At 38.4% G+C, this 15,392-nt stretch overlaps 1 protein-coding gene across 1 annotated transcript; it reads right to left on the reverse strand.

Annotated features, from left to right (window-relative positions):
- Positions 1–511: 511 nt before the first annotated feature.
- LOC127138758 (uncharacterized) lies at positions 512–1,516 on the reverse strand. Its single transcript, XM_051065268.1, has 2 exons — positions 1,135–1,516; positions 512–976 (listed from the first exon to the last, which is right to left on the reverse strand). Exons 1-2 carry the CDS (start codon positions 1,229–1,231, stop codon positions 864–866), a joined length of 210 nt encoding a protein of 69 aa, XP_050921225.1. The 5' UTR covers positions 1,232–1,516; the 3' UTR covers positions 512–863.
- Between the last annotated feature and the right edge of the window lie 13,876 nt (positions 1,517–15,392).

Genomic DNA, 15,392 nt, shown 5'->3' on the forward strand with positions numbered 1-15,392 from the left:
AATTTTTCCTTCAACACAACCCCCAAATCATAGACATTTTAAATTTTGAACAAAATTACATTGGGTCGTTGTAGATTCAACATTCTTGCTTTTATTTTTTTATTTTTTTAAGATTCAACATTCGTGCTTTGATATCCATTAAAACAACTTTTCAAGAGTAAACAATAATTTCTGTCAATAAATATAAGACGTTGTCATTATCATCCGTGATTAATGACTTTATAACAAAATTAATTATGTTTAAAACGTGGCAGAACTATATACTAATACACCTTTCAATAAGTATTAATCTGAATAGTAATTTGCTATGAGAAATAATAACTAAAGCTTGATTATTCAATAAACTCCTATGAACATTTTCAGCCCTACAAAATATGAGTGATGAAAATATCTGAGAAGTGCATAAAATATCTAATTTTTAGACCATAACTTCAGAAAATATCTAATTTCTTTTTATTTTTTGATTATTTTTTTGTACTATTTCCTTAAAAAAAACAGACACAACGTCAAAGAACCAAACAGAAGGGTAAAATTGAACAACAATAAAAAAAACAAAAATCTCTACCACTCATTCCCATAAAAAAAATCTCACCATGATTTTCATTCACCAATCACAGGGATTCCAAACAAGTACTAACATTTCAACTTAAAAAAAAAAAACAACTTACAAACTAAAACCGCCACCTTAATTCTTGCTAATAGAAAAAGGGGCACAAATAAAATATATTAATTTCCATTACATTCATAGTAGCAACAACAACTATGACATCGACATTAATTAGCATATAAAAAACATTCGCTAATTCATGAATGGAAGAAAAGGGCATTTCCGTAAATTCAAGTCGAGGTTGTTATGTTGCATTCTATTCATTGGCTGTGGATTTAGTCCTATCCAGAATTGACCACATAACTTGAACATCTTCATATCCACACGCCATTACTTCACCTTGTAGATCAATTACACTTCTCTCTTGCTCTGCAAAAAAAAAAAATTTTAATTTCTTTAATACTTTTTATCTCGTAAGAAAGAAATATCTTTTATTATTAATACGATTCGCGGCAATGATTCTCCGAAACAACGGCCCGGCCGGCCGGAGGGTTATTGTTAAGAATTTGAAATAGAAAGAAACAAACCTGTTTGAGATTTCTTGTGATCCCTTGTGGGTTGATCTTTAAAGAAAGTACAAGCTTTCTTGAAAGGAGTAGTGATGGTCTTCTTCCAAGAAGTCATTTTGGTTGATATGTGAAAGAATGGATTCTCTAGGCTTTTTATATGTTAGAAAAGAGTGTTGAAAAAAAAAGTAAGAGAGGAAGAGAAAGATAGAGAGAGAGAGGGGGAGAGAGAAGCAAGATCCGTGAGATGAGGTTAATTGGATGGAAGGAACATCACTCCTTTTTATTGACTCTCTCATCAAAACACAAGCACATGGTACATCAACTTACACGTGAAGATCTTTTCAATTGGATTGTACTATTTTTTTATATTAATTATTTGGATGGACCCTATTACTTTTTTTTTCTCTTTCAATTAAGTTTAACTTTAGCCTTTTTCATTGAATCCCCTATGCTATGTTAATGTAACCTTTTCTTTTTCATCTTCTTTACCTTCACATTCAATGCACAATTTTGTTCTTATTTATAGTAACTTTTATTGTTGGGTTTCTCTTGACACGTTTCTACTAGGGGATAGACTAGATGAGTAGATAAGCTAAAATCTAAAAATGCCTTTTGTACCAATTTATCTCTTTGGGAGAAACAATTTTGTTAATGTGATTATGTGAAGGGAGGAGGGACCCTAATTGAGGTCAGTAAATTTTAAATATTGTTTGGTTGTTATAATTGCTTGTTAAATTAGATGAATGGAAAATTTATTTTAAAATAAAAGAGGAATTTATCATGATTTTTAATGAGTTAATTCGCGATAAAATCAGCTAAATTTATCTTAAATATTATCATTTTTTTATTAATTTGTAGATAGAGGTGATAAAACGGACTGTCAGATCCGATTCGTCTAACTCAGTCTTAAGGCCGCCAGAAAAAGAATGGGTATACAAATCTATCAATTAAAACTAATCCGTTTGATTAAGGTGACGGTTGGCGGAAACAAAATTATTTATATATTAGATAATTCAAATTATAAATTTGTTTTTGTATATTAAAATTATGTGATAAATTCTTAGATATCTATAAATCTTACTTGAATACATATATTTTTAGTGAAAATATATTCCAAATTTTAATTTTAAATATAAATAAAATATTATAAAAAAGTGACATGAAACCTTAAATGAATGATAGGTAGGCTGTCGGTGATTAATACATCAAAGTTAAATATTTTAAACTTTAAATTTAGGATTTAATATTTAAAAAGCAAATCAATATTTATACTGTTCTACTTAACCACTATTACGCCAAACTACAATATGACTACGAAAATACGAAGAATTTGAAATGATTATAGTGATGAGAAATGAGGAATGGAAACGTGGAAGAAGGAACAACACAAGAAAACAAAAAATCAAGCCTTAGTGGGGACTAAAAGCTAAATGCACTTCATTTTAAGGTCCATCTATAGCACCCAAATTTGACATTAATAATGCCTTTAATTTAGCTATGGAAAATCTAGTCTTAGAATTCATAATTTAATATGAACGTCGCATTATAAAATCTTTGTATTGTTAAATGTGAACACTAGTGTGACGGTGCCGTTGATTTTTCTAATCATGGGTTGACAAACATGTATATTATATTAGTCAATTCTATAGTACTCAAATTGTTAATTTCCCAATGCAGCTTAATTTGGTTTGAAAATATTCATCATCTTTTGTTGCAAACTGTGTTTGGTCAATTGGTTCCAATAACATCCCAATCAATAGATTAATTAAATAATTAGCACTATAGTTACATCGAAAGCAACATTAATATACCGAATATAAATAGATTATATTCAAGTATTTTAGACCCTTATAAAATATATAAGGATCCTATTTTATTGCAGTTTAATCATAATAAATATTTTATAGAGTTTCTTTTAGTCATACTTATGTCAAATTTTGAATATATTTTGAAAGATCGGTTTTAATTAAATAAATATTTTAAAAGTTTAAGTCTAACCTTTTTATTAAATTGATGAATGCAAGATATTATTTTCATCTCTACTCATGATCCTGTCCCTTATCATTTTTGTGTGTTTATAAGTCATATTCAACTAACTTATGGATAATTTCTAGAGAGAAACATATAGATTAAAATGAAATTACTTGTTATTTTCATTTTGAATTAAGTAATTAATCTAATTAGACATCATTTATTCCTTTTCACATGCAATCTAATGATGTATCATGTGAGTGACTGACAGGTGAATAGATAGTGAAAATTATTGGTGGGATTGTTATTGTTTTATAACATAATTTGATTAAGAAACAGTTGAGAGATGATTGGTGGTGGACGTGGTTTTCACATGTAGACATACTGCATGTTTGGTCTCTAACTTGTCGGCCTTAACTTCCACTTTGTAATTGCTACATGCTCTGATATCTGTTACATCTTGGTGGATGTGTGTGTTTGTGTTTTGGTAGAGTTTGAGATTGATGCATTCAAATATGGAGGTTGATTTAAGGGATGATGTTTTCTAAGTGATGTTTTTTCATACACATTTCTATAAGGATCAAATGTTTGATCATCATTTACTTAATTACTTACTTAAAGGATCCTATGTTTGTCTTAACAAATTCAGCATTCTAAACTATGTGCATCCAACCGGGGTGTGATGGGTGATCCGGTAGTGTTAATGCATTTAGGTAAGAAAGGAATAAGAGAGAATGAAAATAATTGTAGTGAATTAGTGAATTACAATTAATAAAAAATTCTTTGCTTTCAGATTCTCGTGGAAACATGATCCCACAGTTTTATTGATCCTTTTAGGTATCTCAGAATTCTTCTTGCAGCCTTCATGTGTGACACCTTTGGTTCATCCATGTATTTTCTTACCGATCTGATTAAGAAATCTATATCAGGTTTGTCGTTGCACACATACCTCAGAGATCCTACAATGTTTGAATAAAGTGACATCGACCTTGTCCTCCTCTCCATGCTTTTCCAGTTTCATATTTGGTTAGACAGGTGAGGATGTAGTATTCAAATCATCCATCCTGAATCTCTTTAGTACTTCTTTAACATAATTCATTTGATGCATCACCATATCTCCCTTGGTAATTTGAAATTCCATGCCTAGGAAATACGACAAGTTTCCCAAATCCGACATTTCAAATTCCCTCTTCACAAGCTCTTTGAAATTTGACAAGTTCTCCATGCTATTTCTAGTTACTAGCAATTCATCAACATATAAGCACATGAGTTATATCTGTGCCATGACTTGTACATAGACACCATACTCAGACATGCATTTGATGAATCCCAATTAGACTAATTATGAGTCGATCTTCTTGTTTCATCCCCTAGGTTCCTGTTTGAGACCATATAGGGCTTTGTGCAACTTGTACACTTTCTTTACTTTCTCCTATATCACAAATCCAAGAGGTTGTGTGACATACACGACTTCATCTAGGGACCATTAAAAAATGGTGATTTTACATCTAAGTGAAATATCTACCAACCTTGCTTGAATGCCAAGGCTACCACCAATCTGACAGTTTCCAATCTTGATACTGGTGCATAAACTTCAAATTAGTTGAGTCATGCTCTCTGAAGAAAACTTCGAGCTACTAATCTTGCCTTATGTCTTACAATTGACCCATCAGGATTCTGCTCTAGTTTGAACACCCATTTCACTTCGATAGCTTTTGTGTGTGTTGGCAATTCGATTAGCTCCCATGTATTGTTACTTTCAATCGCTTGTAACTCTTCAACCGTAGCTGAATTCCATTGTTTATCCTTTAAGGCCTCACTATAGTTGATTGGTTTAACACCTGTAAGTAAAACGAAATGAACCAATTCTCCATCTGGTGTGATTTCATCGTCACCACTTCATAGTCTTGAAGCCCTGCAGGGAGAAATCTTGTTCTTTGAGGTCTTTGGCTTGTGCTAGCAGCACCCTTTCTATTATCTGCTTCAACTTTGAATGTGACTAGAATGTCATAAATTGGAATTTCTTCATGCTCACTACTTGCTTCATCAATTCCATAGCTCATAAATGACTTGTGTCATACCCCAAAATTTGCCCATTAATCTTGCAAAACATTTCTCGAAGCACTCCAACTTATTTTGCAAGGCACTGACCTTAAAGGAACAAAAGCCCAGCTCACAACAGACCCAATCCAGAAAATGGCCCAAACTGGCCTGCTCGCTAGGCGAGCAACTCCTTCGCCTAGCGAACCCTTCGCTACACGCTCGCCTAGCGAAGCTTGCGAATATCAGAATTTTTGGGCTTCATTCTGAGCCCATTAGGTCACCACAATCACTATAAATACCGACACTTCAGTCACGAAAAGAGGGAGAACGAAAACGGAGAAAGGAGAACCCTAGCAAGCAAACCCTAACACTCACGGGAGGCAAACCCTGAAGGAACTCGGCGGCATCAAGGTTTACCTCTGCCCAATTCAATCCGATTTTCCGATTCAAAGTCGCCATTCAATTGCAAACAGGTTTACATTGCTATTACTGCCTTATGTTCTTAATTTGCATATGGCATTATAATTAAATTTCTGAAAATATCTTAAGTTTGGCATGTGAATTTTGGTATGTACCTGAATACCTTAAATGATTAACCATATAATTGCTGTAATGAAAGCCATAAGGCATAAAATTGGTTGAAATTGTGCTGATATCAAAACCAGAATCCGCAGTCGCTCGCTAGCACATCGCTAAGCGAGCATGCAGCGAGTATTCGCTAAGCCTTCGCTAGGCGAGGCAGGAGCGAACGTGACAGTAGCTGACTTTTCTGTTCTGATTTTTCACTCATGTTTTATCATAGCCATGCATCATTTACCCGACCCTATTTACTGTTGTGATTTTTTTTTTATGGTGTAATCCTCGATTGCACCCTGATTTGGTGTTCTGACATGTTTTGTTGAGTTTTGTAAAGGTTCACATATCCCAGGAAAAGATTGCTTGTTAGGTATTCCACTTTATTTGTGGGATACCCTTGTGGAGATTCACCCTGAATTACTCAACTGATTTTAATGTATTAATTTTATGGCAAAGATCCACCCTAAATTGCTTAATTGATCTTAATGTATTAATTTTAATGTGGGGATTCCTCCTAATTACCTAATTGATTGTAAAATACGGCCTATGAATATGTGATCTTGGACCTCTCTTTGTTGCTTTACGGTATTATGGTCATGTCCCGCGAATGTGGGGATACACTTAGCCAAGACCCTTCGATTAAATCATCATGTCCCTCTAAAATAAATCATAGCCCCTCGGATGTTGCCTTCGAATATATGATTTTGTCCCTCGATGACCCTTCGGTGTAGCCTACGGTTAAATGATGATAGTCCCTTCGAATGCTAAGGTATCCTTACAACCGTTGCTTTCAATGACCAATCGATGACCCTACGATGACCCTTTTACATCCAAAGGATAAAACTACTTATTTCTCAATAATAAGGACGGTTTTACCCTCACAAGGATAGGAAATGCCCATCAAGACCTTGGGTAGGTATAACTCTTAATTGCTTACTCACAATTTAAAAATACTTTTCACACTTCACAAATACTAGAAAATCACCACTTGGTATACATTCATACTAGAATCATTACTGAGTTATATTTTTCTAAACCATTTTCAAAACTAAACGAGATAACCACTTTGTATACATTCATACGAGAATCATTACAAAGTTAAATTCTCTTTGTCAAAACGTTTTCTAAACAATTCACGAACACTTTTTTTCAGACAAGAAAAATAATATAAGTGATCAAGCAATTAAGAGCCCACGGATAACCATGGATACAAAGGGTGCTAACACCTTCCCTTTGTATAATGTACCTCCCGAACCCAAAATCTAATTAAGGTCTTTCCTGTTCTTTTCCACCTTTCCTTATTGGATAAAAGAAAAGTCGGTGGCGACTCTTGCTATCCGCGACATTTGCTTTCCGAAGCAAAAACACACCAAAGTTAGTTCACCGTATGACAGAACTGGCGACTCTGCTGGGGAATCTTAAAGAGAGGTTACCTTAAAAACAAGATCACTTATTTAAATTGTCTGATTTACTTTTAAGGGATTGCTTGGGTATTTTATGCTTGAGTGAAAGATCCTACACCCAGATCTAGTGTACCTTAGGTAAGTAGCAAAAGATTATCGCGACTATCCGGCGTATACTGGAATGGTCAAAATGATGGCTACGGTTAATGTGACACTTTGGATGTCCTGATGTTCCTCATGTTTACTTGAGGAAAAATTTGGCTTCCGCGTGGTGTCATCAAAACATTAACCAGACCTTTAGAACCCTAATTGACTCATCCTAGCCATTAGAAAGTAGTGAGATAATTGACTTCGGTTCCGACTGGGGTTGGTTGAGACTCGATACTACACTCTTTGAGATTGGACTTTGGGGAAGCTTTGGTCAACCACTTGGTGTTGCACTGAAGTGGACTTAAGGAAAGGTCAATGATTTGAGATCCTTCTAGAACCCGGTTACTATTCTAGGACAGGTTGAACCAACCAAACTTCAGTGGGGAGGGTATTTACCTATGGAACTCATGCAAGCCTTAAAACCTAAGAATGATTGTTGTGTGACTTGTTTGTGCTTGTTGTTTACTTAACATCATAACATCATAACATCATGGCATTGTACTAACCATTTCAAGGACTTAGGGATTTAACTTTGCTCTGAAACAGGGCTATGGCTTCCAGAAAGACCATTCGGATCAATTTTGTAGCAATCTCTCCTCAACTCAAGGATTTAGTGTCAGAACTTCCCGATCAGGCTCAGTTCATCAAGAAACATGGTTCTCTCCTCAATTTGGTTACCACTGGTTTCAAAGAGGATATGATGAGGGTTCTATTCTAGTTCTTCGATCCTAAACATCATTGCTTCACCTTCCCAGATTATCAGTTGGTACCCACATTAGAAGAATTCTCCAGGATGCTTGGGATACCTATCCTTGATCAAACACCTTTCAGTGGTTTAGAAAAGATTCCGAAGTCTGAAGAAGTAGCCGCGGCTTTACACATGACAAAGTCCGATATTGAAACCAATTGGGTAACAAGAAGTGGAGTTAAGGGTTTACTTGCCAAGTTTCTGATAAATAAGGCCCGAGAATTCTTAAAGGTTATGAATGTCCATGCTTTCGAAGACGTTCTAGCATTACTAATCTATGGTTTGGTGTTATTTCCTAATCCAGACCAATTCGTAGATATGAATGCTATTAAGATATTTCTCACTCATAACCCTGTGCCTACCATGCTTGGAGACATTCTGCATTCCCTTCACACTCGTACTATGAAAAGGCAAGAGACTCTCATGTGCTGCATACCTCTATTGTCTAGGTGGTTTATTTCACACCTTCCTCAATCAGTCTTGAAGAATGAGCAAAATCTGAAATGGTCTCAAAGGATAATGTCACTCTCCCATTCAGACATCCGTTGGTGTCCTCATCTCAAATAAAATGTTATCATCATTGACCGTTGTGGAGAATTCTCTAACGTACCACTCCTGGGGATAAGAGGAGGTATTACTTATAACCCAGCTTTAGCCCTACGCCAGTTTGGTTATGCTCGAAGAGACGGTCCACATGAAAGAATTATTCAAGGTACTGTGTTTGACTATGACACCGATTCCCAAGGTCTCCGTCAGAGATTTGTACGAGCCTGGGGCATGGTGAAAAGAAGCACTTTAGGACAGAAAAACTCTATTCCTATGGAACCTTATCTCAGATGGGTACGCGCCAGAGCTCGTGAACTTGTCATGCCATACCTTGCAGTCGGGCCGCTGATTATTGAACCAGAGGTTGAAGGAGGTACTCCTCAGATCATTCCTTATCCAGATATGCCTACCGAGGTTGAAGAATTAAAGAGATCCTGGATCCAGTTGAGAGAGGAAAGGGATACTTTTGAGACTCAGTTCGTTGCAGAAAGGAAGAAAGTATTAGAACTCACCAGCCAGCTTAATGAGGAACGAAGACTCAATACATATCTTCGTCCGAAAAGAAGCCGCCCCTGGGAGATTTGAGCTTTCATTGTATTTTTATTATTTCCTTTTGTAATGAACATTGATTAAAAAAATTTAATAAAAGTTCCCCTCTTTTTGGTGGTTTACGCAAAGTTAAATTCCAAAAGTCCTTGAAAACATTTCATACATTGCATAGCATAACATAACATTGCATAACAGGTATTCTAAAGGATCAATGTTCTCACGGTCTTCCTATTGCAAACAGAAAAATGGCTCTCGAACAAACTGTCAAAGATCTCCAGGCTCAGAATGCTCAATTCCAGGAGATGATGCTGAGCTTATCCAAAGGGCAGGAGGAACTGAAGGCTCTCTTGCTCGAGAAGAAGAAAGACAAGAAACCTATGAGTTACATTAACCTGGGAAGAAGGCTTAAAGGACAGGCTGCGGGAGTCAAGATTAGACTTCCGAAGGATCAAGGAGAGGAGACAGAGAATGATTCGGAGGAGAAGAATGTTGATCTCTTCAACCATGAGGACGACGATGAAGATTATGAAAATGAACAGTACTCTCCAAAAGATGATAAGTATAACTTGCTGGAAGAACGCATGCTAGCTATGGAGGGTCAAAAGACGCCCAGTCTGGATTTCGAAAGCTTAGGTCTGGTCTCTGATGTGGTCATTCCCCGCAAATTCAAGGTCCCTGCTTTCACTAAGTATGATGGGGCATCTTGTCCTCAGATGCATCTGAGAGCTTATGTGAGAAAGATTCAGCCGTATACCACTAATAGGAAACTATGGATCCATTTCTTCCAAGAGAGTCTGCCTGGCACACAGTTAGAATGGTACTATCAGCTCGAGAGCTCTGACATCCACACCTGGACTGACTTAGCGACAGCTTTCTACAAGCATTACCAGTATAATTCTGAATTGGCGCCTACTCGGCTACAGTTGCAGAATATGACTATGGGCTCTAAAGAAAGCTTCAAAGAATATGCTAAAAAATGGAGAGATTTGGCTGGCAGAGTCAAACCCCCTATGACTGATCGAGAATTAGTGGACATGTTCATGGGCACACTGACTGGTCCATTCTACAGCCATCTATTGGGAAGTTCTTCATCGGGTTTCACTGAACTTATATTGACAGGGGAACGTGTTGAAAGCGGCATTCGAAGTGGAAAGATACAGGCGACTACCTCTGCAAGCACCAAAAGGTCCTACCAGGGGAGGAACGAATCAAATGCTGTGTACGGTCAAAAGGGTCGTAACAAGAAAAATCGTGACCATACCATTGGAGCAGTTACGATTGCAGCACCGCCATCTCAAAACTTCCAGCACAGACAAGACCGACCAAGAAGGCAGTTTACCAAGATCAATATGACTTTGGCGCAAGCACTGCAGGGTATGCTAAAGGCAAATTTAATTACTCTCAGAGATCCTCCTACGAATCCCAACACTACTTCTTCTCGTTATAATCCCAATGCCAGGTGTGCATATCACTCCGATAGCCCCGGGCATGATACAAACGATTGTTGGTCGTTGAAGAATAAGATTCAGGATATGATCGACGCTGGTGAAATTGAATTTGAGCCTCCGAAGACTCCTAATGTCATCACTGCACCTATGCCTAACCATGACAAGGCTGTTAATGCTATCGATGATAATTCTCACATCACTACTGTAGCGGACTTAACATCTCCTCTCCTGATCATCAAGAAGAATTTATTGCAGGCTGGTTTATTTCCAGGTTGTGCTGAAAATTACGATCTTTGTGTACTTCGACCCAACGAGTGCTTGAAGTTGAGGAATGGTATTCAACGGCTGATGGATGATCGCACAATTCTCTTCGAAAAGGTTCCTAAGGTGGAAAACCCTACTGAAGAAATATCTGTGATTGCTAGGTCCAAAGTTCCAGTGAAGATTACCGCTACCAGAGCACCTGTGAAGATTACTGCTGAGCCCAAGGTAGCTCCTCTAATCATTACTACACCTGGCCCAGTACCGTATTCCTCAAGCAAAGCCATTCCGTGGAATTATGGAGGTGATGTTTACATCCATGGCATAAAGCAAGTTGGTAATGCTGCTAATCCTAATGACATTATTGGGACTAGTAAAGTTACTCGAAGTGGAAGGATCTTCTCTCCAGAAATCTCACCTCCCGCCCCTGAAACCCGAGGAAAGGAACCAGTTAACCCTTCTCATTCAAGGACACCCGTCGAAGTTACTACTGAAGATGTTGCCAAACAAGAAATGGAAGAAATGCTGAAAATCATCCGCAAGAGTGATTTTGATGTGGTAGAACAGTTGGGGCATACTCCGTCTAAGATCTCGATGTTATCCTTGTTATTATCTTCTGAATCTCATGCCAAAGCGTTGATAAAATTCTTGAAGACTGCTCATGCACCTCAGGAGACCTCCGTCGATCAGTTCGAAAACTATGTTGCTAACCTGAGTGTTGACAATGGCTTAGGCTTTTCCGATGCTGATCTGACACCAGCAGGAAAGAATCACAATAAAGCTCTGCATATCTCCATTGAGTGTAAGGGGATCACCTTATCTCACGTATTGATCGACAACGGCTCTTCTTTGAATGCACTACCGAAAGCCGTGCTCGATAAACTTGACTGTAAGAGCATCGAATTGAAACCTAGTGATACTGTGGTGCGTGCGTACGACGGTGCAAAAAGTGTTGTCCATGGTGAAGTGGTTCTCCCTATCAAGATAGGACCTCAAGTCTTCAACACTACCTTTCACGTGATGAACATCCGTCCTGCCTATTCATGCTTGCTGGGACGCCCTTGGATTCATAAGGCAAGTGCCGTAGCTTCATCTCTCCATCAAAAGCCGAAGTATCCAATGGAGGGTAAGATTGTCACGGTGTGTGGAGAAGAAGAATATATTATCAGTAGTGTGCAGTCCTTCAGATACGTCGAGATGGATGGCGAATTCTTTGAGACTCCCACTCAGTCATTTGAAGTAGTTCCTCCGACTAATCCTGTCCTTAAGCCGACTTCCTGTGTGCCCAAGGTTATCCGTGCTCCTCCTGCCATGATTTCTCTGAAGGACGCTCAAGCCGTGGTTGAAAATGGTGGTCGTACTGGTTGGGGTCAACTGATCAACGTACCATACAAGTCTGACAAGTCTGGTCTGGGATTTAACTCTGAAAAGATGGTCAAAGATCAAGTTAATGCTGTAGAAGATGATGATAGCGATTGCGACCTGGATAGCTGGATTTTTCCAACAATTAGTGACGGACTCAATAATTGGAAGGCTGAAGACACTATCCCGATTTCCTTTAGTCAGGAGTAATTGTTATTGTCTATTTTAGTGTTGCAATTTTTTTAATTTTTACAATTGAACTTCTTAAAGCATTGTGTCTATGCCCGGAGCACAATAGCTAATTTGTTAAGGGTTTTGTCATTTTCATCAGCATATTCACATTCAATAAATCAATGGACTTTTTGCATTCAAATATTGCGCTCTTTATCTTTCCTGTCATCTTCCAAACAAGCTATGTTTCTTACACACACTCACGTAACGAATTGCAGATCCATACCCACTCTGGATCCTGTTGATAATAGTTCTACTACTATTCATTATGACTTTGAAAATCCGATCTACCAAGCCGAGGATGGAAGTGAGGAAGATTGTGAAGTACCTGGAGAACTTGCCAGACTGTTACTGCAAGAAGAAAGGACTATACAGCCGCATGAAGAGTCAATCGAAATTGTAAACCTGGGTACTGAAGTGGACAAGAGAGAAGTCAAAATAGGAGCAGGCTTGGAAAACAGCATTAAAGAAAGATTGATTCAGATGTTACATGACTATGTAGAGATTTTTGCTTGGTCTTATGAAGACATACCAGGATTGGATACTAATATAGTAGTGCATCGTTTGCCAACAAAGGAAGATTGTCGTCCTGTTAAGCAAAAGGTTCGCCGCATGCGTCCTGAAATGTCTGAGAAAATCAAAGCCGAAGTTATGAAACAGTTCAATGCCGGTTTTCTAGCTGTTACTTCTTATCCCCAATGGGTTGCTAATGTGGTACCAGTGCCAAAGAAGGATGGTAAGGTGCGAATGTGCGTCGATTACAGAGATTTGAATAAAGCGAGTCCCAAAGATGACTTTCCACTCCCGCACATTGATGTTCTGGTAGATAACACCGCTCAACACAAAGTATTCTCCTTCATGGATGGATTCTCGGGTTATAACCAGATTAAGATGGCACCTGAGGACATGGAGAAAACTACGTTTGTGACGCAATGGGGCACTTTCTGTTACAAAGTAATGCCATTCGGTTTAAAGAACGCCGGGGCAACGTACCAGCGTGCTATGGTGGTTTTGTTCCATGATATGATTCATCATGAAATAGAAGTATATGTGGATGACATGATAGCCATATCTCATACTGAAGAAGAACATCTCGGTCATTTGTACAAATTGTTTGAGAGGTTGAAGAAATACAAGCTGAGATTGAACCCGAACAAATGCACCTTTGGAGTAAGATCCGGTAAACTCTTGGGATTTATTGTCAGTGGTAAAGGAATTGAGGTTGACCCGACTAAGGTGAGAGCTATCCAAGAAATGCCAGTGCCCCGTACAGATAAGGAAGTCAGAGGTTTCTTGGGACGTCTGAATTACATCGCCCGGTTTATCTCCCATTTAACTGCTACCTGCAAACCCATCTTCAAACTACTGAGGAAGAATCAAGAGATGATATGGAATGACGAATGTCAAGAAGCTTTTGACAAAATCAAGAAGTATCTCCAGGAACCTCCGATCCTGATACCACTAGTTGAAGGAAGACCTCTAATCATGTATTTTACCGTGTTAGAAAATTCAATGGGGTGCGTGTTGGGGCAACATGACGAGTCTGGTCGAAAAGAGCATGCCATATACTACCTTAGCAAAAAGTTTACCGACTGTGAAACAAGATACTCACTGCTCGAGAGAACTTGCTGTGCTCTGGCCTGGGCTGCTCACCGACTAAGACAGTATATGTTGAATCATACCACTTTGTTGATTTCTAAGATGGATCCTATCAAATACATATTTGAGAAACCTGCCCTCTCCGGAAGAATAGCAAGATGGCAGATGATTTTAACAGAGTATGATATCCAGTATACTACCCAGAAAGCCATCAAAGGAAGCGTGATGGCCGATCATTTGGCTCAACAAGCAGTGGATGATTACCAATCTATGCATTTTGAGTTCCCAGATGAGGATGTCATGCTTGTTACTGATTATGAAGAACCTGGACCGGATGAAGGACCCGAACTGGGATCCCGATGGACTATGGTTTTTGATGGATCTTCTAATGCATTGGGCAATGGTGTTGGTGTTGTAACCGTTTCCCCCAAGGGTGGCCATACTCCCTTCACTGCTAGATTATGTTTTGATTGTACCAATAATATGGCCGAGTATGAAGCATGTATTTTAGGACTCAGAGCTGCTATAGACTTGAGAATCAAGTTTTTGAGCGTGTATGGAGACTCAGCTTTAGTAATCAGTCAGATCAAAGGAGAATGGGACACTAAACATCCGAATCTCATCCCTTATCGAGAGCGGGTGTTGACATTAATCCCATACTTTGAAGAGATTACATTCGAACACATCCCACGAGAAGAGAATCAGTTGGCAGACGCCTTGGCCACCATGTCATCTATGTTCAGAGTCAGATGGGACAATGAAGCTCCCAGGATCACCATTGAACGACTAGATGAACCAGCATATTGTTATGAACTTAACGCTGCTGAAGTAGAAGAGAAACCTTGGTTCCACGAAGTAAAAAGATATTTAGAAGCTCAGGAACACCCTGAAGGGGCGTCCATCAATGACAGAAAATTTCTGAGGAAGTTTTCCGCTAGATTCTTTTTGAGTAATGGAATATTATACAAACGTAATCATGATTCGACTTTGCTTCGTTGTGTGGATAAAAAAGAAGCAGAAAAGATTATGGAAGACATGCATGACGGTATTTTTGGGACTCACTCTAGTGGACATACAATGGCCAAGAAGATTCTGAGATCAGGGTATTATTGGTCTACCATGGAAGCTGATTGCCACCATCACTCCAGAACTTGTCACAAGTGCCAGATCTATGCGGACAAAGTACATGTGCCTCCTGCTCCATTAAACGTGTTGACAGCTCCTTGGCCCTTTGCAATGTGGGGCATTGATATGATTGGGGAGATTAAACCTACTGCTTCTAATGGACATCGTTTCATCCTTGTTGCTATTGATTACTTTACAAAGTGGGTGGAGGCAGCATCATTTGCTTCTGTCACCAAGAATGTGGTGGCACGATTCATCAAGAGT

Source organism: Lathyrus oleraceus, chromosome 4 (genome assembly GCF_024323335.1).
Source record: "Lathyrus oleraceus cultivar Zhongwan6 chromosome 4, CAAS_Psat_ZW6_1.0, whole genome shotgun sequence".
Taxonomy (NCBI): Eukaryota; Viridiplantae; Streptophyta; class Magnoliopsida; order Fabales; family Fabaceae; genus Lathyrus; species Lathyrus oleraceus.